General features: G+C 38.8%; 3 protein-coding genes across 4 annotated transcripts; all 3 read right to left on the reverse strand.

Annotated features, from left to right (window-relative positions):
* Positions 1-2507: 2507 nt before the first annotated feature.
* bace1 (beta-secretase 1) lies at positions 2508-13608 on the reverse strand. Of its 2 annotated transcripts, none has more exons than XM_077566220.1 (9): positions 12809-13608; positions 11150-11238; positions 10233-10449; positions 8896-9033; positions 8683-8817; positions 8491-8592; positions 8066-8215; positions 7067-7238; positions 2508-5579 (listed from the first exon to the last, which is right to left on the reverse strand). In XM_077566220.1, the coding sequence occupies exons 1-9, from the start codon at positions 13124-13126 to the stop codon at positions 5341-5343; spliced, it is 1560 nt and encodes a 519-aa protein (XP_077422346.1). In that variant the 5' UTR covers positions 13127-13608; the 3' UTR covers positions 2508-5340. The 2 variants fall into 2 exon arrangements, with proteins under 2 accessions (XP_077422346.1, XP_077422347.1); XM_077566221.1 differs by having other exon boundaries at positions 10233-10397; positions 12809-12860.
* A 1421-nt stretch (positions 13609-15029) lies between these two features.
* On the reverse strand, positions 15030-18110 carry LOC144052305 (T-box transcription factor TBX1-A). Its single transcript, XM_077566240.1, has 8 exons — positions 18089-18110; positions 17852-18020; positions 17673-17774; positions 16961-17132; positions 16254-16409; positions 16104-16171; positions 15388-15491; positions 15030-15205 (listed from the first exon to the last, which is right to left on the reverse strand). Exons 1-8 carry the CDS (start codon positions 18108-18110, stop codon positions 15030-15032), a joined length of 969 nt encoding a protein of 322 aa, XP_077422366.1.
* Positions 18111-20543: 2433 nt separating this feature from the next.
* On the reverse strand, positions 20544-22154 carry LOC144052350 (apolipoprotein A-I-like). The gene is made up of 3 exons (XM_077566320.1): positions 21989-22154; positions 21529-21673; positions 20544-21336 (listed from the first exon to the last, which is right to left on the reverse strand). Exons 1-3 carry the CDS (start codon positions 22029-22031, stop codon positions 20724-20726), a joined length of 801 nt encoding a protein of 266 aa, XP_077422446.1. The 5' UTR covers positions 22032-22154; the 3' UTR covers positions 20544-20723.
* Positions 22155-24227: the final 2073 nt, after the last annotated feature.

Below are 24227 nucleotides of genomic sequence, written 5' to 3' on the forward strand. Positions count from 1 at the left end.
ATCCAATACCGACAACCCCTGGATCAGAGGTGGGGGCAGTTGGGGGTTTATTTCTTGATATTTCAATATTTTTCTAGTCAGAGAGACAAATTGCTGTATTGTCTTTATAACAATGTACCATGCCAATTTATTCTGTACATTTAATCTATTCTGGGAAACATAAACAAATGTGACATTGATGATTGAGTAATTATTTAGTTAATATATTTTTTGTAATATCTATGTGTAGCCTGCTTATCTAACCTCGACAGCCAGATTGATAATTGTGATTCACTCCAGTGAGTTGTTCACATTATCAATCTGGTACTTCACTAGGCAAACCTGTTCGGGAAAGGCGGGGCTTGCTGTACAATATTTCGAGCTGATTGGACGATGCGGCATCTTTGCACATTTGACCAATCAAGGCAAAGGATGAAAAACTCGTCTTCCGTCGCTTTTTAGGGGGGCGGGGGCACGAACATCTTTACCAGATAAAAATGCACGAAACTCCTCCATCCATTCGTCTGTTAGGTTTGTTTGTTTCCCCCCCGTAATCGGAGTTTATTGAGTTTGTCCTGCCTAAACAACGCCTGATTGGTCCGATTGAAAAAAGAACAGCTGCAAAACGCATCAGCGGAAGCTATGCATCTCGTCAGCGCGGTGCATTATGGGTAGGCCGACTGGTAGCCTGCTACCAATTTGTCGAGTCTAACGGGGGAAGCGCTGATTTGGACCATTTCAACTGATGGAAAGCTTATGTTTTTTTTTTAAATTGAATCTATTTTAAACATGAATAGCAAATAGTTACTGATTGCCCTCTGCCGGGACACAACAGTTAAGCCTATTTAAGTGCTTTTTATTTGACTGTTATTTGACAAATAGAGAAATTTGTCCAGTGGTGTGACCAGAATCATCTTGTGCTCAATGTGGGGAAGACAGAGGAGGTGATATTTGATCCAAAAACTGTGGGTGACCACGGGCCAGTCGTCATTAAAGGCAATCACATCAGCCAGGTGGGTTCATACAGGTATCTGGGGGTCCACATTGACAACACACTCAACTGGCGGGTACACGTTGGAAGTCTCTGCTCCAAACTCCAACAGCGTCTCTATTTCCTACGCAGACTTCGGGTCTATGGAGTGGAGCAGAGGATCATGCTGTTGTTCTACCGGGCTGCATTGGAAAGTATCATCAGATACGGCATTGCGGCCTGGTACGGCAACCTGACTGTGCAGTCAAGGTCACAGATTGCCGGTCTGGTGCGGACTGCCATGAAGATCATGGGGGTCAGGAATCATCCTTCCCTACAGATGCTTTATGAGCGGTCCGTCACCAGACTGGCACAGAAAATTATTACTGACCCGACTCACATTCTGCATCATGAGTTCCAGCTACTGCCTTTCGGCAGGAGATTCAGGGCCCCCAAAACCAGGCTGAACCGCTACAAGAACTCATTCCTGCCGACATCCATCAAATTACTTAATAACCGACATTAACTAAGTGGTGCAATATATATATAGGAGTGTGTGTGTATTATTTATTTATTTATTTTAATTATGTCTCTATTCTGTTGTTTTTCTTACTGTAAACTACTGCTGCACTTCTTATTTAATTTTGATTTTATCTCTTTCTATTCTGTTGTTTTTTCCTTACTGTAAACTGCAGTTGGACGGAGTCCAGGAAAAAGTTCCCCACGGGGAAAATAAAAGTATATCGTATCGTATCGTATCGTATCGTATGACTGAATGTGTGCAGTTTATTAGGAGTTGGACCAAGGACACAACTCCAGGATGCGATTAAGAGATGGGTATGATCTTTCTTCACTGAAGGGGTCAATTGGGGCTAGAAGCAGGTTTTTAAATGACTGTCACCCCATTAGTTTGGTTACACGCACGTAAGCTAGCAAGCTCCGTGATGCTTCCGTCTGTTCCCTTGCTTTCAGGATATTGACAACATAATTTTTTAGCCTCTTATACGTCTGTTTGGATCTTTCTTTTTTTGCCTGGAAATTGGGAAGAGTGAATGGAGGTTTACAAGCGTACACATCCGTCTTCTCGAGCTTTGCAATGGTGTTTTTTTTTTTGCCAATAAACTCCATTAGGACAGTTAAAAATGGCACCAAGTGCACCTGCCGTTTTGTCACTTAAGGCTGAAAGCCGTTTAAACAACGCTTGCACACTTTAAGGTGTGCAGTTACGCAAACACTTTCAGCACTCCATTCGCCGCCATTCAAATGATGGCTTTGTTTGGTAGCAAGTTTTTTTTTTTCAAACTTGATTTTCACGCATGCACAAACATAATGCCGATTTCGCTTATTCTCCGGAGATTGTGAACTCACAAATACTGCGAGAATTCATCTTGCTGGCAAGGTTACTGCTTATCTACAAATTTTAAAAATGTATCCATGTGCATTCACAGATCTAATCTTTTTATTATCGGAATTGAGAATTTTATTTTGAGGGACACACCAGATAACAAAAATTGTAATACAAGCACACACACACACACAAAGAGAGGCGACACAAATATTCAGGATCAAAATGTATTTGGGTAAGGATGATGTCACAGGACTTTAATTTAAAATGAGGTAATTTTCAATAATTTTATATTTATTTGAAATATTTGTCTTGATCTGTCTATAAGTCTTGATCTTAGCATATGCTATGCCTGCACATAGAGTACTACATTTTTTGCAGTGCAAAACAATAACAAAATATGACAGAACACTGTATTTCATTAGAGCAACAGCATGCCAGTGGGTGACATAACATGTTTTGAGCTGGTTTCCTCTTAAAAGTCGTTCAGTATTGAGTTGGGCTGTTTTGGTGTCATAAAAAAAGCCCTTTAGGTTTTAGATTGGTAACATTTAAGATACAGTATCGATGAAGTGAAATGATGCAGACTTTCTTTGCAACAATAACTAAATGTGTTATTTCAGCACAAACTGAAGACCTGTAAAACAAATCGTATGTACAATAGATACATTTAAGATTAGAGTACAATAAGTGACATCAAATGCTGACACGGTGTTCAGTAGTTTCAAGCAAAACAGATTACAAAGTGATAGAATAAGACTTTTTAAGATTTCAGTTTGCCTTAAGAATTCTTTGGAGTTTGCGAAATAGTGTAATTTAATAGATGCCATTATATAATGTTCAGTAGTTTAATTCATTAAATCTGGCTGAATACTTCTCACAAGTACAGCTACACACACGCAAGCACACACACAAACGCAGACATGCTCACACCTCATTCCTTTTCGCCATAAGCAACTAACAGTAGACCTAACAACACACCAAAACAACATACACTTAATCATGCCATTGTGTACAATGTCAATTATGGCTTCCTTGACTGTAAACATCCAGGTCAAGTCAAAGCGCGAAGCTCTGTAATATATTTCTCTTGGGTTCCCATTTACGGTGGCCCTATAGTGCAAAACATAAAAGCAGCAAAAAAAACAAATAACTAAACAAAACAAAAATTGGTCAGATGTATCGCTTTTTGGACAAGAGGCACAATCAGTTAATCAGCCCTTCCCCCTCGTCCAATCAGCGATGAGTCTGATCTCCTTCACATACCCACCTCTTCAGGTAGGTTAGGGGAAGTCAACCCAAACATTTTCTTTACAATAATATTTTGTTGTTATGTGCCCTCAGTATTACTAACACGGCGTTCTGATTAACATATTTGTGGAATATGAGTTAAGCACCAAAATTCACCCGTTTTTATCTATCTCAGGGGGCAGCCATTTTGCCATTTGCTGTCGGCTGAAAATGATATCACAGTCGCTCAGGTTACGACCAATTACAGCTCAGCTTTAGAAAAAAAGGTGAGTTGTGATTGGTCGTTACCTGAGCCCTTAGGAATTCTGATGTCATTTTCAATTGACATAGAGTAGCAAGATGGCTGCCTCCTGAGATGGATAAAAACGTGTTTTTTTGAAAAAAAAAAATTGCTGTTTATTTTTTGATTTGTCATTGTTAGTTTTATTTAGTTATTTGGTTGTGTTTTTGTTTTGTTTATTTATTTTATTATTATTATTACATTTATTTTTTGCTGTTAATTGTTGTTTTGCACTTCAGGGCCACCATACCCATCTGATAGACATCTGTTTCTAATAAAGTATTATAACTTGAATAGATATATAATAGATATTGAAATCTATTTGTTTCCCTGTTTGGATCTTTTTTTTTTTGGCCTTTGTTTTTTTATGTAAGGCTGATCTGCATAGTAGCCTGCATGAAACAGGAACAATTCTATTGGTTCAAAACCAACCCTTCAGTACAAGTAAAAAGTGTCAGATCAGAGCATCAATTTACATTTCTCATTAATACGTCTTCAATTATTTTTGCTTTGCCACACAGATGGCCTCCAGTTAATAAGCGATAGGCAGCAGTTTCTCTTAGTATCGCCATGACAACCAGCCATATCATTTTAATCTACAATAAAATGGAGAGGGCCAGGTACCAAAATCAAAAGTCTATTAGTGTATAGTGAATTCACTTAATATCTGCATCTATTTTCCAGTTTATATTGCTGAAAAATATCTTACTTAAACACTGTACAGATATAATTCCTTTTCAGGATTTACATGGAGACTATATTTGTCATTCCGATTGAAATAATTCCAGCTGAAGACCTCTGGTCAACTGTTTACATGTGGCATGATCTATTCTGATCTGCCATTTACATGCGCCACAACATTAATCAGAAGAGCAGTTGTCAATGTAAACATCACGTGACTTATCAAAACGGAGTTCAATTGTCTATTCAGCACTGTAGTTGTGATTGTTATTAAAGAGACAGCTTGATAAAAACAAGTTACGAGAAGTTTCATTAACAACTTCTTCCAACGCAGATGACGTCTGGTAGGACGCTGCCACATTCAAGTACACAAAAGACATCACTACGCATTTATGTCAAGACAGAAAATGCCCGGACCGGACCCAGCCTGGCTATTGCGAATGAACTGTTTACATCAGAGGTCCCCAACCCTGGTCCTCCGGGACCGGTATCCAGCCTGTTTTCCATGTCTCCCACAGCCAACACAGGTGGAGATCGTTATCAGCCTTCTCCAGAGATTGCTGATTAGCTGATGATATGAATCACCTGTGTTGGCTGTGGGAGGCATGGAAAACAGGCTGGATACCGGTCCCTGAGGACCAGGGTTGGGGACCTCTGGTTTACATGACGCATGTTCAGACTGGCAAAAGGAATATACCACCTCTGTGAATCCGAATCCGTTCATATGGAGCATTTTCATTCCATTTGGTAATCCGGTTTCATTCTAATCGGAATACAGGGCTCCATGTAAACCTGGCTAATTTGAGGGCTCCATGATTCCACTAGTCCTCCAGCTCACTTAAGAAGTGATATGTCATCAGAGAAGTCCGACTGTGGGTGAAGGCAGCGAGCAAAGCGCCATTGGCACACCATGAGACACAATGGCAGCATGAAGAGCGCACAGATACCCGCCATGATGTAGGCAATAGTCATTAGAGTGGACTCGTCTGTCTGGGGGATGTTGTAGCCACAGTCTTCTAGGTCAATACCGTAGAATGGGCCTTCCACAGAAGCGGTGCGAAACTCGTCATGAACTGAAAATGGTAAGAGTGGGGTGGAGTGATTAGGAGAAAAGAATAACAGTTTACATACAGTGCCGAGAAAAAAGTATTTGGCCCTTTCCTGATTTCTGATTTCACTCTTTGCAGTCATAACGGAAATCAAGTATTTGCAACAACTGGTGGTGAGTCTTTTATGTTGCTGTAAAGAAATTTTGATCCATTCTTCTTCACAGAATTGTTTTAACGCAGTCATATTGGAAAGTTTATTTGAGCATGAACTGCCGGTTTGAGGTCACACCACAGCATCTCAATTGGATTAAAGTTTAGACGGACCTTCATTTTGGGTTTTTAAACCTTCCAGAGGTGGATTTGCTGGTATGTTTCGGGTTGTTCTGCTGCTTGGGCTTGAGGGAGTCAACAATTGCTAGCAGGATTTTAGTATGGAGAATTCATTGGTTCATTTATTACAGCACATGGTGATGGTCCTGCAGGAGATGCCACCATCGTGTTTAATTAGGTGGGTTTCTATCCACCCATTTTTATTTGAATTTTCAAGAATTGCGAAAAAGAAATGGAATGGAAACACCAAAAATTCGAAAAAAAGGCCCAAAATTTGGAAAAAAGTTTTTACGCTTGGAGGGGGTGGTTTTTGAAGCGTATGGAAAAAAGGAAAATGCGCATTTTGGCGATGGATACAGGTTTTGTGATTAAGCGACTACAAGACCGGATATACGTCGCACGTTTTGACTGATACTACGTCACACGCACGTTTGTAGTCATAATAAATGGCGGACGATAAAGTAAGATATGTTTGGGGAGACGAAGAAACACAATTATTTTTATAATTAATTAAAAAAAAAACTTGAATGCAATTTTAGATGGCTTTATTAACATCAGCTCTGAAGGTAAAGACACACTTCACTTGGGAAGCCAACAATACAAACTACTTCCGTTCAGTCCATCAAAACCAACATTCCCACCTGGAACTCCCCATTGTCCCAAAGTTCCGTCACTACAACGTCATCTCATGGCGCATAGAAGAGCGGATGGAAACAGGCATAAGTCGCAGGTCCATTTTGCGCATTTTCACAAAATTTGCATACAAAAAAACATTTGGATGGAAACCTGAATATTGTTGGTATGGTGATGTTTTTTATGAAATGCTGTATTATTTTTACGCTAGATGTAATGGGTTGGACACATTCCAAAAAGTTAAACTTTCTCTTCAGTGCACTGGATATTTCTTAGCAAATGATAGACAAGCTTTTCTTTATATAGAGGCATGTTTCTTTTGTCTGTCAGATACAATTTAAATTGTTTTATTTATTGACTCAACAAATATGCCAGTTATCAGGGTTAAATTGACACAAAGCTTTTCAAAACAGTAGTTTAATTTCAGTTAACTCATGTTTTAATAAAGGGGAAAGTGCATTTCCAAACATAAGTCAACCTTTAATGCAACCAAGATCCATTCTCTTTCAAGCCCTCCCCTCCCCACGACTCCATCCTGTCTTACTCACCATGGCATGTGCTGACAGCAAAACCGATACGGCTCTTCTCTCGATCAAACACCACATAGAAGCCTTCCATGATAACTGCCCCCATAACTGTGCCAGTGCTGGATGGAGACACAGCAAACTTATAACAGTCTTCCTGAGCAGAAGCTACGTCCTCAACTGGCCGCAGGTATTGCTGTATAGAAAGAAAGGCAAAAAAAAAAAAATGTCTAGGATGGCACTTCTACCAATTAGTACACTATCAGTTAACGGTGTAGGTTAGAAATATTTACAGTATGTTACAGCTATAGCTGCATCATACAATTACTACTACTACTATTATTATAAGCAGACAAGATTTGTTTGGCAAACGGTCTCGCGTAATTCAAATTCCACTCACAACAGAAATTGCAATTTCCTGTTGACCAATGAGGTGACACCATTGTGTCGAGCCCCACCCTGAGAGGTACCACACTTCTGCTGTTATCCTAAATAAACAGTGTTAAAACAGGAGTATTATTATGTCGGCCAAGTCAACCTCCAAAATGTTGACACTAAAATTTCTGCCTAAAACCAATAATCAATCATTTTAAAACCATATATGCACTGCCCAGAACCATGTTTGGCCACTGTCCATGTAAATGACATTCATTTTCATTAATTAGCACTTTGGTTCAGCTGATGGCGGTAATGCACAGTTAGTGGCACTGAAAGGCAGGTTTTACAACCGCTCATATACTTGCTAGACGATAAATTAAGGACTGTCAACCACATTAAAGCCTGCCTTTCCCACTCTAAGGCGGACATCTCGGTGCTAGTGTCGGGCAGATGCCGGGAAAGGCATCCTCCCTTTTAGTCCCGTGCGGATTGCGTACCAACCCAATCGATGTGTACCAAAAAGAAAAAAAGTAGCGTCTTCGGTACCCATCCCGAGTGACAATCCTAATCAGTTGCGTTAACGTCCAAAGATACAAGCGCAGAAGCCACAAGTGGTGGCGCAAGACTAATGTTCTGTGTCCTTACCTGGGGCAGGATGGAGATTCTAAAGGACTGATTACGGTTTTCACTCATCAGATAGAGAGAGATGACTGGGAAGATGTTCCAGGGTGTTGTCCCGGCCTGCCAGCACACCAGCTGTTCGCCTAGCCAGAACCCAGATGGAAACTGTTCTGTCTGAAATACAGGCCACAAAATGAGGTCAATCAATCTACAGTACATCTCCATAAGTACATTGGAGAGGCAGGAGCAGGAACGGGAAACACCTGCTGCGATACTACCTGAAAGCCCCCGCCGGAAATTAAACCCTCGACAGTGCCTGTCTCATACGACAGACCATTTAACCATTCACAAAACCGGCTGAATTAATTATTTAGGCAAGCTAATCTATCTTTTTTTCCCCTTTCAATTTCACATCTATCTGTAGACAAATTCAATAATTGGGGACTGACTGAGGAAGCTGCTTCAATAGCCTTGACAGCAGCCTGGAAGACTTTTCTGGGTAGTCGAAGGTTGGTGGTGCCACTGTCCACAATGCTCTTATCGTAGTTGTACTGCAAAGAGAAATAACAAATGATAGATTTTGCAATCAGCGACACACCACTAAAAACTTCTGTCTTGCCTTAATGTGCATCTCGTTTTACCTCCTTACAGTCCATGTTGAGGTCCTGTCCATTCACCTCGATACGCACAATAATGACCTCATAGTACCATTCCCTACGGATGGGAGTATACCAAAGCTCTCCCACATAGAGGGATGTATCTATGCCTCCAATGATCTACAGGGTAAACACATTGTGTTGGCCAGGCATCTGATAGTGGATGATATAATGTTTGCATCACTCCGTGTGTCTTACCATGCTTCCTCCAACACTGGCACTGCCCAGAGAGTAGTTTTGGGTAAAACCAGCACCACACAGCTGGAGAGAGAAGAGGTTGGGGACAGGCGTCTGGCGAACCAACGAGTCAAAGAAAGGCTCCAATCTCTCATCAGGCTGAAGAAAGATGTAAAACTTAACTCACAATTTTTATTTTAGTTCTCATTTGAAATATGTTATTAATCTCAATAACAACTTATCAAAGCAGCAGTAAAAAAAAAAAATAATTATCTTGCCTTTTTGTTTTACTTTTATTGTTTTAAATTAGGGCCAAAGCAGCTACCACTGAAAGGTCCCTATTGTAATTGAATAAATTATTATTATTTTTCTTAGCTACTGTATTGAAATTCATTGAACTATGAATCTCATTTTTAAGATCTTAAACATACACAAACTCTCGAAATATGTTGACCGCACTTCGGGCCTGACAAAACATTTGGTATTTTAATGTTGCTGCTACATGATTACAAAAAATGGCTCTGTAGCGCCCCTTACAGAGGTTCAAGGAGCCCTTTTCGTTTAACCTAGGCCTGCAAAAATCATAATACACATAGTACACTGAAACATACCCCCCCCCCCCAAAAAAAAGCCATATCCTAAAATGAACAGAAGTGAGCCATGGTTCTGTTTTAAATGTACAACTTTAGCCTATTTTGCACATTTACAGGGGTCGTATTTTTGCGAACTTGACCTAGAAGTTTTCAGCTGGTTTATTTGAGCAACTGTGATGTCATTTTCAGTCTCTTTTTTTTTTTACAACCAATCACAAGCCGCGATCGTGAAGTTAAGTTCATTTGTATACTACTTGCAAGGGTCTCAAAGAGTTTTATAGACACAGAGTTGGTCAAGATTGTGACATCTCATGATCTCAACTTCCCAATCAGGCAAAGAAAAAAAAGGTCAAAATCACATTTGGGGCAAAAAGAAGAAACCATGACAAGGGGCTAGAGGTGACGATGTAAACGTGCGAAAACTCCAAATTGAACTTTGTACATACATCAGGCCTGGCAAAAAAGAAATCTGCAAGCTAGAGGATTACTGGGCCATTACAAAAAGATATCAGCAGTGTCTACAACTTTTCTAAGAATCAAGCCTGCCTGTGATCCCCAATGAGACATCACCTCAACCGGCCAGTACCTCAATGTTGCCAGGGCGGCGAGGTCTCTTTGTAGCTGCTCACACATCTAGCTATTTTTATTCTTTAACTAATTTACTGTTCGCTCCTGCCTGTAAATAGCCCTCTGAAAATTGCAAATGGATATTTGACCCAATTTCCTTGATGAACATTGAGGAAAATAAACAATGAGTGCACATACCCGTGCTATATCCGCATAAGCCAGTCCAAGGATTCCTTCCCAGTTGGATCCATTGATGAAAAAGCGATCAGACTGGGTGATGGCAGCAATGTTGGCACGGAGCGTGGCATTAGGGCCGTGTGGAACAGAAACTAGGTCCATACCCAACTCGCCTTCCCATCGACCCTGGGTATAAGGAACATATACACTTCTTCCAAGGTCACGGTAAGAGGTCGAGCTGTGAATAGACAGAGATATGTACTGATGCCCCTTGCACGAGCTTGACACAGAGGCTGCATTAGCGCTTTAGACCAGAGGTGGCAGTCGGGAGTAAAAAAAAAAAGAAGTGCCAAACTCCGGAATGCATCTTTAATTTGGGAAATAATAAAAATGTGTGACATTGTCATTATATGTTGTCCATTTATGTGTTTAAAAAGCTTTGAGATGATACAAACCTTTAGAAAATTGGACTAAGATTAAGTTATGAATGTTTTGTGGCCAAATTAGTTTTTTGGGCATTGGCTGAGATACTGTCAAATGGATGGCCATATATAGGGGAAATAGGGGCGTGGTTTATGCAAATTCAAGAGCCGGTACACAAGTTGTCATTTACAATAAATAATGATTCATCAACATATGCATGGTGGCAAAAAAAAAAAAAGGAGCATATCCACATGCAAGAATCTGATGGTGACTTTGCATATATCCTCATTTTAGCAAAGAATATATCTGCTGATTTATTAGTAAATAAGGCCCATTGTCATTATTTTTTTCTTTAAGCAAATAGGTTAAAAATAGAGATTTGAAAAAAAAAAACTTTTTAAAGAAATTCAGTATTTAATTATAAAGCCCTGTCGCCAAGCCCTACAAGAGTATAATAACTAAACACTATTGCAAGAAGTTGTGTATTTTTTGCTGCTGATTTAGACCGTACTCACAGTGAGCGATGATAATATCTGCGCAGGAATGGATGAGCAGCCGCCCCAACAGCAAAGTTACTGCTTCCTGTATCCACCAGGATGTTCAGCTAGTGAGTGGAGAGAAACAGTACTAATCTTCAAAGACGCTCATATGAAACAACAGTGAGCTCTAAGAAGACTTGTAAATGTAATCTTGACAAAAAGGGTTTTTTTCAAGTTAGTCTGGTGCCCTGCAATACATCAGTCCCAACATCTCTATTGCTGTATTAGCATCCACTTATCACCTCCGATACTACAAAGGCTACTTTTTATAATGTCATTCTCTTCTGTCTCCAGTTGAACCTTCTACCCCTCTCGGGTTGGCCATTCAAATGCCAGTCTCTTTATTCAGATCCTCTTCAGTTGACATCTCGATGCGAGTATCATATTTAGCACAGTGAGGCAAAACAGTTACTGAATGAAAGTTACATGGCCATGCCAAAGTTAGTGTGTGTTTCTGTACATAAAGAATATGATAATGACAACAATAACAAAATGTCTGAAAAGCAATTACGGTTGTTTTATTAGGGCTGCAGCTATTAAATATTTTGGTATTCAGATATCCTAACGAAAATTTTATTGAATAACAATTGAGCATTCTGCAAAAAATAAATAAATAAATATACATATTTTCGTGGTTAAATCAATAACATGATTACACTGGAGAAAATAACACATTTAATTTAATAATAACTGACCAATAGTTTTTTATTTCTATGTAATCAACATTTTTTTTTACTGGACCAGCTCTGATGCATGCGCGGGAATTTTTGCCTAGAATGTACTGGCCGTTTTCTGATGGCCAAAATGCCTTTGGTTATTAACTTGCGGACAACACTTCGATGTGGTGTGTCAAGTTTAGAAGACATTTATTTTTACTTTACAAATATTTTAACGTGGTGTTTTACAGACAAAACGTACTTGTTCCATGTTAAACTAATTTGCAATTGCTCACGTGTTGCGCAGACCGCCATCATTTCATTGCGACGATGTGTTGTAAGTTATGAATCTCTGTATCCACTTTATTATGTTTTGTTTGATTCAAGGTTGCCTTTTTTTAGCTGTTTGGTCATGTTAATGCTGGCTTAACTGCATGAGGTGCGCTCAGGGACACACTGTAAAATTAATGTGAATGTGTTTATTTGTTCTTGTAAAATTGGTTACTAAAGGGAATTATTGTCAGTACGTATTCATTTATTTGATTTAATCTATTTATTAAATTAAAAAAAAAAATACACTAATTCAGGGGTAGGGAACGCTGGTCCTCGAGAGCCACTGTCCCGCCTGTTTCCATGACTCCCTCCTCCAACACAGCTGACTCATTTTCAGCACATTCACAAGATCTGTAGAAGCCTGATAACGATCAAGTTCATCAAATCAGCCGTGTTGGTGGAGGGAGACATGGAAGACAAGCAGGGCATTGACTCTCGAGGAAGAAGGTTTCCTGCCACTGCACTAATTGGTCTGTAACAAAATCGCAGGAAGTGCAACGCCCCAAAGACAAATATTGTGCGTGAAAAGAATGCTGACATACAATTTATATAAATATAGATAAGATAAGATAAGATCAAATAAACCGACTCCAATGTCAACCAGCCGAAAATGAGTTTGACACCCGCTTCGCCCAAGTGCTGTTACCTTTTGCGGAGGGGAGCCCACCGCCATCTCCACGTAGTATCCCTGGCCGGACTTTCCCCGCAGGTTGTCGATCATGTTGTCCACGAAGTTGATGCCGCTGGCTGTCACTGCCCTGCGCCTTCGACCACTCAGATTCCTCGCGTGGCCGAGCTCGAGAGGCGGCGATGATTCGGTGCGAGCTCCTTGGCTCAGAGGCAAGCGAATAGCTTGAGGCAGGCCCGAAGCGTCCGGCGCCGAATGGCCGCCGCCTAGCTGACACAGTACGGTCCAGGCCAGAATTGCTGGCAGCAAGCGAGGTTGTACTCTCGACGACAGCATGTTGGAACACAGCAGATGATGGCTTGTTTCTGCACAATTTGATATTCAGTTTATGGAAACACTGGAAAGGGGAGGTGGCGACCGTGCTAAAGTGACCGCTAAACCCATGACACAGTTCACCGTGCTCGCCTTGGTGTACTGGACTGACGTAATATAAAAACGGAGAAAGAAATCTTCCATCTATACACTACTGAAGTTCGTATTAAACAGTGGACATCATCGTCAGGCAACCCTCGGTGTTACTGAGAGTTCGGGAGAAGCAACAATCGAAGGCCTGTGGCTTTTTCTCTCATCCTTGCGTCGGACGACCGAATGCAGAAATAACAAGGAGGCTGTCCGGCGGGTTAACGCACTCGCATCCACATCCGCACCCCTTACCGAGTCGTTCATCTTGTTCACCGCATTTCAGCCACCTCCCGGCCTTCCTCCATCCTCCCTACTGCATCTTCAGACTCTACAGCCCCAGCATCATTACTCGCTGGGAAAAGGGGCGCGACTTCCTGTAAGTATTTTCAAAGTAAAAGTACAGCGCGACTATGCGGATAGTGGAACAATTAAAATCAATTGTGTGCTTTTATCTGACTTTGACCAATCAGACGCAACCTTAAATGTGCATCCCCATCCAATAGATGAACAGTAGTTTTATACACTATTATACTCATACGCTTTGCATAGGCTACATGCATGATATTGTTAGGTTAATTGAAAACCGTGAATGTGTGACTGGTTAATTGTCTCCATGTGCCCTGCTTTAGTCCTTTTATCCATCCATCATCCATCTTTCCACTCATTTTTCATACTTCTTATGGGGTTGTGGTTGTGCTGGAACCTATCTCAGCTGACTTCAGACGAGGGGCAGGGCACACCCAGCACGGCACATTCATGCCAGTCAGTCACAGCCACTAGTGGCAAAAGTACTATTCAAAAGTACAGATTCGGAAATTTACATAAACCTGCTCAATGTAGAAATATGCCCGAAAATATCTTTACAATAGCCTTTGAATTTGACCATTTACGACTCAAGCATCTTATAATTAGCAGATTAACACTTTAGCTGTTCACAATGGGTACTCATGCAAGCCTCCGGCCAATAGTTTTCACACTGGATTTGGGTTCAAATTTCCCGCCCTTTGTCTGCGGATGTGATGTCATGCGTGCATTGTGTAATGTAGTTTATTGTGTAATGAAGTATATATTTTCAATTATATGAAATATCCATTTTGATTAATTGACACAATGGGGGGTGAGGGGGGGGGGGGTAATCGCCGTAGACAAATATGTGGTTTCCCTCTTTTAATTATTTACTTAGGCTAAGTGGAGGCCCTGATAAAAAAAAAAAACACATTACATTACATGTTTAAGAGAGATTCTCCCATAGCTTTGCTAACGCTGTGAACTGAGTAAAAAAAGAAGAAGAAGCTAAATTAGCTAACGAGAACAATTGAAAACATATATCTTACTTGTATGTGTTATTTTCGGATTAGACAGCAAGTATCTGAACACCAGAAGCTGGTGGTCTAGGTGGGCACAAGATTTGCCTCGAAACATTCTTGTAGCCAGCGTCATCAAACAATTCTCGTCAGTATAGGGCAGTAAATGGGAAATACGTTCTGCCCTAGTCACATTGCGCTTAATACTCCATGTTCTCCCTATGCTTTCCGACCCCAAAATCTCAATTAAACAAGATCTTAATCGTAATGGAAAAAAAAATAATGAGCCTATTTGACGAATGACTAAAAAGTACTGATATGTGTTTTCAAATGTGGGGGTAAAAATAAAAAGTCATCATATTTGCACTTTATCACTTCCCTTTACTGGTCACAACAATACGACGATACAATACAGCTGAATTCTAAAGCTTGCAGGATGTAGGTAAAGTCCATCAATGAATTTTTTATTTTCTCTATGACACATTGTTGCTCAGAGATGATCTGGCACATTCCCAGTAAGATGGTTGGCGGTTGAGGAAGGAAGCTGGATTTCCAACAGCAGCGTTTGCTTTGTTGTTTCCTATCATTACATCTGGGAAGTTGCAAAACTGCCCACTCTGCTCCATCAGATTCGAGACCACATCCTGTGCTGCAAATGCAGGAAACAATTTGTGTAGTGTGTTGTTTTAATTAAAAACAATGAATGACTTAATGATGAAGTTAAATTATAAAAACACAAAGATGAAAAATAGATATCACATTTTATTATGAAATATTACAATGAATGATATAGTACATCTATATAAAGTAGAAATCCATAATTACACTCACCCGTTGACTCTTTTAAGCCCCTTTCCCTGACTGTGTTTGTGATATTTTGTTCTGTCTTGTCCTCTGGTGGATACCACACGCCGAGAGGCTTGGAATTGTTCCCCCTGTGTTCACATAAAGCATTCATCTGACACCTTGTTAACTCATTCACTGCCATTGACGGCTATTGACGTCATAAATTAATTTGAACTATTTCTATTAGTTTAACTTTTTTTTCCACTTTTGTTAACAAGATTATGAAAACCTAGGATTTTTTTGTACATTTAGAACAGATATAACATTTGGGATTAATCGTGAGTTAACTAGTCAAGTCATGCGATTAATTATGATTACAAATTTTAATCACCTGACACCCCTAATTTTTAATAATCTTTTATTTTTTAGAAAAAAATAAAATAATTGTAATTATTTTTTCCAATTTTTAATAATCTTTTTTTTTTAAAAGAAAAATTAGGGGCGTCAAGTGATTACCATTTTTAATCATAACTAATCGCATGACTTCACTAGTTAACTCACGATTAATCACAAATGTTATATCTGTTCTAAATGTACAAAAAAAATCCTAGGTTTTCATAATCTTGTTAACAAAAGTGGAAAAAAAATGTTAAACTAATAGAAATAGTTCAAATTAATTTTTGACGTCTATAGCCGTCAATGGCAGTGAATGAGTTAATAAGGCAAAATGTACTCTGGATTAATCAGACACTATCACTAACCAATCCTGCGCATCTGCTGTCCTGAAGCCTTTAGCAAATGGATTGCTGGCTATCTTCAGCTGAGTGATCTGGCGGAAAAAAAGATAGGTTAGATTGGTCAGTAATAGAATGAAAACATATTTCATTCCAAATTTGTCTTTGTTTTCCTACCCTGTGGTTTTGATAGGCAGTGACTGCCATGAAGCGTGTCTCGGGGAAGGAGAAGGAGCAAAAGTTTCTTTGTGCATTTAAATGGCTGTTGGGTGCTGTATCCACATACACTACATGGAAGCGTGGTTGGTAGCGATGCATAGAATTCAATATCATCTAACAGGGAAGAGGAAAGAAGCATCTTGAACAAAGATTTTTGTAATTGTCATAAAAGGGGAAGTCAACCAAAAATGTTCTCTATGATAATATGTTATGTGCCCCCAATAGTCTAAACATAGCATTCTGATTAATATTGTGTCTAGGGAGAATGAATTAAGCAGCAAAATCCACCCGTTTTTCTCCAACTCAAGGGACGGCCATTTTGCCACTTGCTGTCAACTGAAAATGATATCATAGTTACTCAGAGCTCAGGTTACAACCAATCACAGCTCACCTCTCAAACGAAGTTTGGTCATGTGGCATTCACAAGCTGAGTTGTGATTGATCGTTACCTGAGACCTGTGAAACTGTGATGTAATGTTCAGTGGACAGCAAGTGGCAAAAAGGCCGTCCCTGAGATGAATAAAAACGGGTGGATTTTGCTGCTTTATTCATATTCCACAAGCCCAATATGAATACTATAGTGGGGCTGCAAAGAACATATTTTTTTGCATTGATTTGCCTTACAAAAAAAAAAAAATCCTTGTAAACACAAGGACAAAACTAACATGTCCATTGTCATCAAGCAGGTTGTTGGTCAGCTTGAGAGTGTCAAATGATACAGTCTGCTTCATCCATTGGGCTCCACGAGCTGGTGAGTCTGGATGGAAGTGCATCCGGCTCGGGGCTGCAATATCTGCTCGACCTGCCACCAACCAGGATGAGCTGTGGAAGGCATATCTGACACACACGCCTACGCATTATAACTCATAATGCAAGTGAATTTGCTTAAGAGGAGATTAGATCAGTACATTTCTGTTACCGTTTTGTCTTTGCTGATTAAAACTAAAATTGCCATTTTTTGTTTGATAAGCAAAATTCCACTGATTGGTTATAGAAAGACTCCATAGCTGATTATATGATTGGACCAGTAGGTCAGCACTATTCATATCTGCAAACAGAAAAACTAGAACACTAGGAATTAAGAGGTTAGTAGCCATGATAAACATTACAGTCATATTGCACATTTATTTTTTTTATAAAGAACAAGCACATATCTATCATGTACAGTATATATACGTATATATAATTATTATTTTATTATTTTTGTTTGTTTGTTTTGTTTTATTTTTTGAAAACGGGGATCTAGAGTAAAACGAGATCAGTTTTTGATTCCGTACTCAACACTAGTTCAAAACAGCTGTCAGACCTAACTCAACAATAATTGTGTTGTCTTAGTCACCATGGTGAATACACCCAGTATTTTTGCGTGAGGTTTACCTGTATCTTTTATCATCGAAAGTAATAAAGTCCATGAGCAGAACATACTCAGCAGCAGGATCCATTCCTGAGATTTGCACCTGGAATGTTGGAAACATCCTCCTGCCGTTTTTGAACAAAAAAGGGATCACAGGCCATTTCAAGCAGAAGCACCAATATAATTTTAGGCTAACTGTTACCTCCCGGCTTTGGTGACTATCATTTCGGTACCTAGCTCGTCAAACTGCTGCCAAAGTGCATGCATCTCCAGCTGAACTTTGACCTTGCTGACTGGCGGGACCTTAATGCTTGAAAGACCGTTTGTGCAATACATCGAAGGTAATTTACAGCTTTGAGACAGCGGTGAACCTGAAGAGAAAAAGATATATACTTAATTATCATCACATAAATTTATAGTTTCAAAAGTTCATACTTACCATTCATTGTCAGTAAAGACATTCTTGTAAAGTTCTAGGTAAACTGTATAATTTTCAGTCCTTTTGTGTTCCTGTCAAAAAGCAGAAGTGTAGTGTTGAGTCAAAAATGCTAATCACCCTCTAAGTCCAGGGCCACAAATGCTCATCCCAACATTTACGAGATAGTGGTGGCAGCATCACAAGTGCAAGCAGGTTTTATACATCTTGTGACTCTCACTGGGGACCACAATGCCTTCCTCATCCATTATGTGCCACTGACACGCACTAGTCACAGCTGCACACATGCATGTGGCCCCAAGAGCTGTCATTAGAAGACTGGCTAAATTAAACACACATTTATGCAGCAGATCACATAAACATGCACCTTAAAGCCGTGTTTACGTTCACGCCTATTTGATTTAGCCCAAAGCCTAAACGCTGGCTTTGAGCATTAACTTTCAAATTAGGCGATAGTTACTTTGTGTGGACAGATGAAGACTGAAACAAATTGGTTGTATTCCTCACTGAGAATTTTCTCAAAGTCGAGTTTCATCACCGCACTGATTATACAGTAAATTGTAATTGTAAATAGTGAGTGATTGTAAAACAACTACAGAAATCTGGGTCTGGTTTATTGTTATTTTGTCATGTGTGTGCGTGTGTGTGCATGTGCGCACACCAATTTGGTGGTGTTGAAGGTATTCAGCCTGGGGTGTGCTTACCCTAATAAAGAACATACATAAGTTTGTCAATAGACCAGGTCACGTTGCGGATTTATCAGCTCATTAATCACAGCTTTGTGATCAACGTTGACCTCTCAATAGGCTGTCTGCATGACCTTACAGAGCAAAGAGAGCATTATTACAGTACATTTCCGCAACTATTATTATGATTATTATGATTATAATAATCATAATAATAATCATAATAATAATCATAATAATAATCACAATAATAATAATCATAATAATAATAATTATTATGATTATTATTATTATGCATGTGTGACCCACAGTAGTAGAATAAAGTACTAGAATATAGTGTAATTGCACATCTGCTACAGTAGATGGCAGTAGTGCTCTCATTGTCAGAGAGAGTGCAAGGAGTATTAACTCCTCTGCAGAGGATGATTATTATTATGATTATAATAATCACAATAATAATCACAATAATAATCACAATAATAATATTAATAATAATAATAATAATAATAATAATAATAATTATTATTATTATTATTATTATTATTATTATTATTATTATGATTATTATTATTATGCATGTGTGACCAACAGTAGTAGAATAAAGTACTAGAATATAGTGTAATTGCACATCTGCTACAGTAGATGGCAGTAGTGCTCTCATTGTCAGAGAGTGCAAGGAGTATTAACTCCTCTGCAGAGGATGATTATTATTATGATTATAATAATCACAATAATAATCACAATAATAATATTAATAATAATAATAATAATAATAATAATAATAATAATAATAATAATAATAATAATAATAATAATTATTATTATTATTATGATTATTATTATTATGCATGTGTGACCAACAGTAGTAGAATAAAGTACTAGAATATAGTGTAATTGCACATCTGCTACAGTAGATGGCAGTAGTGCTCTCATTGTCAGAGAGAGTGCAAGGAGTATTGACTCCTCTGCAGAGGTGCACTTACAGCAATTTTATTGGCAAATGATACTATTTATAAATGTTCTTAATTTTTTTTCAGGCATCGGGCTGAAACCTCCAATGTGACAATTTAGTCAAATTGTATATATTTTTATATTATATCAATATTATAAATATTGTTTCTCACAAATCTATCCTATTGATCAGTTCACATGTTTGGGTGTTATTTTTGCTTCTTTTTTGGGGGGACCAATCTACGTGTTGAAAATGGCTTTCTCTCTTTGATGATGAGAAATTAATGGCTGAACAAACATGGTGTTTTTGGGGTCTCCTGAAAAGTGAGGACTTTGGAGGTGTAAAGATTCTACCTGACGCCAGCGATATCTTCTTCTTTCTTTTTTTAAAACACCGCAAACAAAACTCTCAAGATGCACTCTAATGCTGACGTCAGACATCAATCTCTAATGGCATTTTACATACAGGCCTAATGTTGAAATGAATAAGCTGTGGATGGATTCTAGGATCACCACCTCCCTATTTTCATTACGTGTCTATTATTATCCTATTATCAATTACTAATTTCGCTTATAGTTTCCTTTACCGGTATTTGTTATACAATGGTCTTTTCTCTTTGTGTAACTGTCAAAATTTGACAGATGACTCTGATACAAAATATTTTGCCCTTATATGTGATATGATACGGTATGTGATATATGATATGATATAATATGATGAAAAGCATTTTAAAATTAGAACAGCATCATCATACAGATTGTGTTTGGAAGTTCTGCTGTATTTTGGCTTCAATTAGATACTTAGAGACAAGGAGAAAAGGTTTCATGAAGAGTAAGATGTTTATTCAGCTGTCTTTTGCCAAAGCAGTTTTCATGAAACAAGAATCATCACAGATCTGCTTGTGATTACCCAGTTACAACGGATAAAATAGGTCAGTAACTGGCCTTGGTTTGTGACAACGAAAGCATGCATGTGCTAAGTGTGTAAGTATTCATTAAAGTTATGCTTCTGCAGGAGGGTTGAAGGTTGAGACGATGGTCTGAACGATAGTTTGGAGTTTTCCCTTGACATCTTCAACTAAAGGGTCAATCTTCGCTCTCATGGCAGTGAGGTCTTCTGGTGTGACGGATTTTGCTTGGTTGTAGGCCTTTCCAATCTGGTCTTTGTATTCGTCCACATAAGGTGACAGCAGTGATTTCACCTCTTCCAGACGAGCAGTAACTTTGACGCGCACAGCCTCAATCATGGGGATGAGAGCATTCTTGGTCTCCTCAATGTTGGTGTTCACCTTTAAGCGCAGCTCGTCCATAACGGGCTCCAGCCTGTTTTTCAGAGCTTCCATTTCAGCCTTGTGCCTTGTCTCGTAATCATTGACCACAGGCTCCAGAAGTTTACGGTAGTCTTCAAGGTGTTTGTTAACGACCTCATTCAGCTTTGTTCTATGGGGCTCAAGTTCCTTCTCCAAATTTTCAATATCTTTCTGGACATTTTCTCGGAAAGTCGCCGTAATCTCACTGATTGTACTATACACGCCATCGGTGATGGGAGAGACGGCAGTCTGTGCAGCTTTGACCTGAGCGTGAATATAATCCATGCGTGCACTGATTAGGTCTCTGTGTAAGAATAGGGAAAAGGAGAAAAACATCACTTTTTAACTAAGCATGAAATACCTTCGGAACCCCCCACCCGAAAAAAATGTGAACGTTATAAAGGTGAATCAACGTGAGATCATTATTAGCATAGTTCCGTTATTCAATCAAACAGATGGTAGGACTGGCTAGAAAATGCCAATGAAATGGCCTTACTTAAAACCTTTGTATTCCGTATCATCAAGATGACTTAAGGCTCTTTGGGCACTTTCTTTCATTTGAGTCATAAAGATGTCTAAAGTAGCCCGGGCATGTTGCAGGGCAGTGGGTGTATCAGCCGGCAGAGAAGCAGCCTGGCAGCCTGTAAAGGAAAACATTTGTTCAGCGTTAAGTATAAATTGTTGTTGGGGGAAGCAGAGAAAAAGTCCAGATTATTCACTCAGAGGGTATCCACTTGACGGAAAAATGAAACTTCATGAAGCACTTGCGATGTTTTTTTTTTAAACGCCTCTTAATGTTGCTCATGGTTTAAATTTAAAGGCAAGTGCACTTGATTACATTTTCACTGCATCTGTAGTTAAACCAAAACTGCCATATAGAGCAGTAAAAAAAAATATCACAAGTGGTTCATGAAACTTCATTTGTCCATCACTAGTATCCACTATGCAGTACTCACCAACGGCCAGCAGCAAGGTGACAGCGAGAGCAACAAACTTCATGATGGAGGTCTAAAGCGAAAAAAAGAAGCAAGGTTGATTATATTGTTTACATATTATTTGTCGAAATACTTGTTATCAGTGTTAATGTTACTTTTTTAAACACCAGCAAGGAAGCTAAAATGATAGAATCCATAATAATGATAATAGTGATAATAATAATAATAATCAGGTTCTGGTCTGTTTAAACAAACCATTAGGGCTGCAAATGGTATATGTCTGGCAGATTTGGAATGCTCTCTAATGTAAATCTAGATATTTCAATCATACAATTAGCCTGTAAATCTCTACATCATCTTGACTAGAATATATTTAAACTGTTAAAAAAAAGAGCTTCAGAAGAAAAAAAATACACAACGTCATTTTGCAGGGCGCAAAAGCCTCCAACAATCTGCCCAACAAACCGAAACGTTCTTTTGTCCTTGTTCTTCATCCCCAAATCCCCGTTGCAGCTGCAACTTGCCTTACCTGGTGGAGTTCTTGAAGAGACTGACAACTTGAGCAGGAGCACACCTTATATAGTGCTCTGCTATGAGATGAGTCGTTGCGTGGAGGGGGCGAGGTGTGGAGCTGTGTGTCTCCGTGGAAGTGGACCTCACCCCCAGCCATTTTCCCCAGCAGGGGGACCAAGTTGAGAGTTCAAGGGTCACCTGCAGGGAGCTCACTCAGCTTGTACACACTCTTCTAGAAGTGAAGAGTGTGTTCATTCTTCTGTAGCATGTGATACTAGATTGTCGCTAAATGTCTCTTATCATGTAACAAACTAATGAGAGGGGAAATAGGTGTACCGCATAGCTAAATTATGGCTTTATGACATAAATGTCAATTTTAATAACGCCTGACAAAATTGAGCTTAAGTGTTGTGGGAAGGGGCATTAGAAAACAGGACAAGTAAATACTATAGTTACAAAAAAGGAGGTGAAAGTTCAGATGACTCTATTTGTACTAGCTGGATTAGCTATTTTGTTTGCAGCAGATGAGACATTCACCTTGATACAAACACAGGCGGAACATATATGTACGATTCCAGGTCATCAACACAAACTCGCAATCATTAGTAACTCACAAGAATAAAAGGCTTAGTAATTGCATCACAAACAGGAAATGATTTTTGCCCATTTTGTAACTTGAGCATACACTTCATTTATACTTGTAAGTGCAGTGAAATAATTGCAATTGAGACAATCAAATGTTACATGTCTAAATGAATGCTCGTGTTCATGTGCACACTTTCACGAATACAGTTCCAGGCTGAGGAAATCATCAAATTTTAAAGCTTTTGTATTAAAAGTGTCGGTGTCTATGTGTGCGTTTTGCGTGGGCATGCGGTCGTGGGTGCGTGTGTGGCAGAGTGCAAATTTGATTAATAGGTCAAAGAGTGGTGTGTGCCATGCTGTTGTTTGTTGTCTTATCGCTGGTGGACTTTGTCACAGTGGCTTCATGTACCCGTCATTTTTTTCAGAGAAGAGGGATGATAGTACTGGATAATGTCTCCAAATGATGTGCCTATTCAATTGTCTTTAGCCACAAATTATTACATTTAAAATGGTAGCCTAATAAAGGACCATTTTAATGAATTGTTATGTGTGTGATAATGGAATGAGCTCAAATTACGCATTTGAAAACATAAATGTAACATCATCAGAGCCTTGGTCAGGCTACAGTTCATCTATACAAAATTTGGATCCGTTTATTACAGAAACACATGTTTGAAATGTTTTTGTTTTCATTCAATTCAATTCAATTTTTAATTTCACTCTTAAAAAAAAAGAAATTAAAGGGGACAGAAAGCAAGCAGTCAAGACGTTTTCTATATAACAATTCTATAAAATAATTCAACAGCATGTCCTTGTGCTATATATAGTTTTTCAGTAATTGTGCTTTTATACATTTTTTTAAAATACAGATAGACTGAGATGATTTTGTTTGCATTGTTCTTTTTGTTTTGTTCTATATTTAGGTTTGGAAAAAATGTCTGTTCCTCTTAATTTGTACTCACTTTCCTTTAAAAAAAATTATTGATTTGTATATTGACTGGTAAAATTTCATGATGGGCTTTATACATTATTTTAAGGCAGTTAAACTCCATAAATTAATTACATTTTAATTCAATGCCAACAGACTGTATGTATATGTATATATATATATATATATATATATACTGTATACACAATTAATTAATTCTAATCAGATTAATCA

This window comes from Vanacampus margaritifer, chromosome 5 (assembly GCF_051991255.1).
Source record: "Vanacampus margaritifer isolate UIUO_Vmar chromosome 5, RoL_Vmar_1.0, whole genome shotgun sequence".
Lineage (NCBI taxonomy): Eukaryota > Metazoa > Chordata > Actinopteri > Syngnathiformes > Syngnathidae > Vanacampus > Vanacampus margaritifer.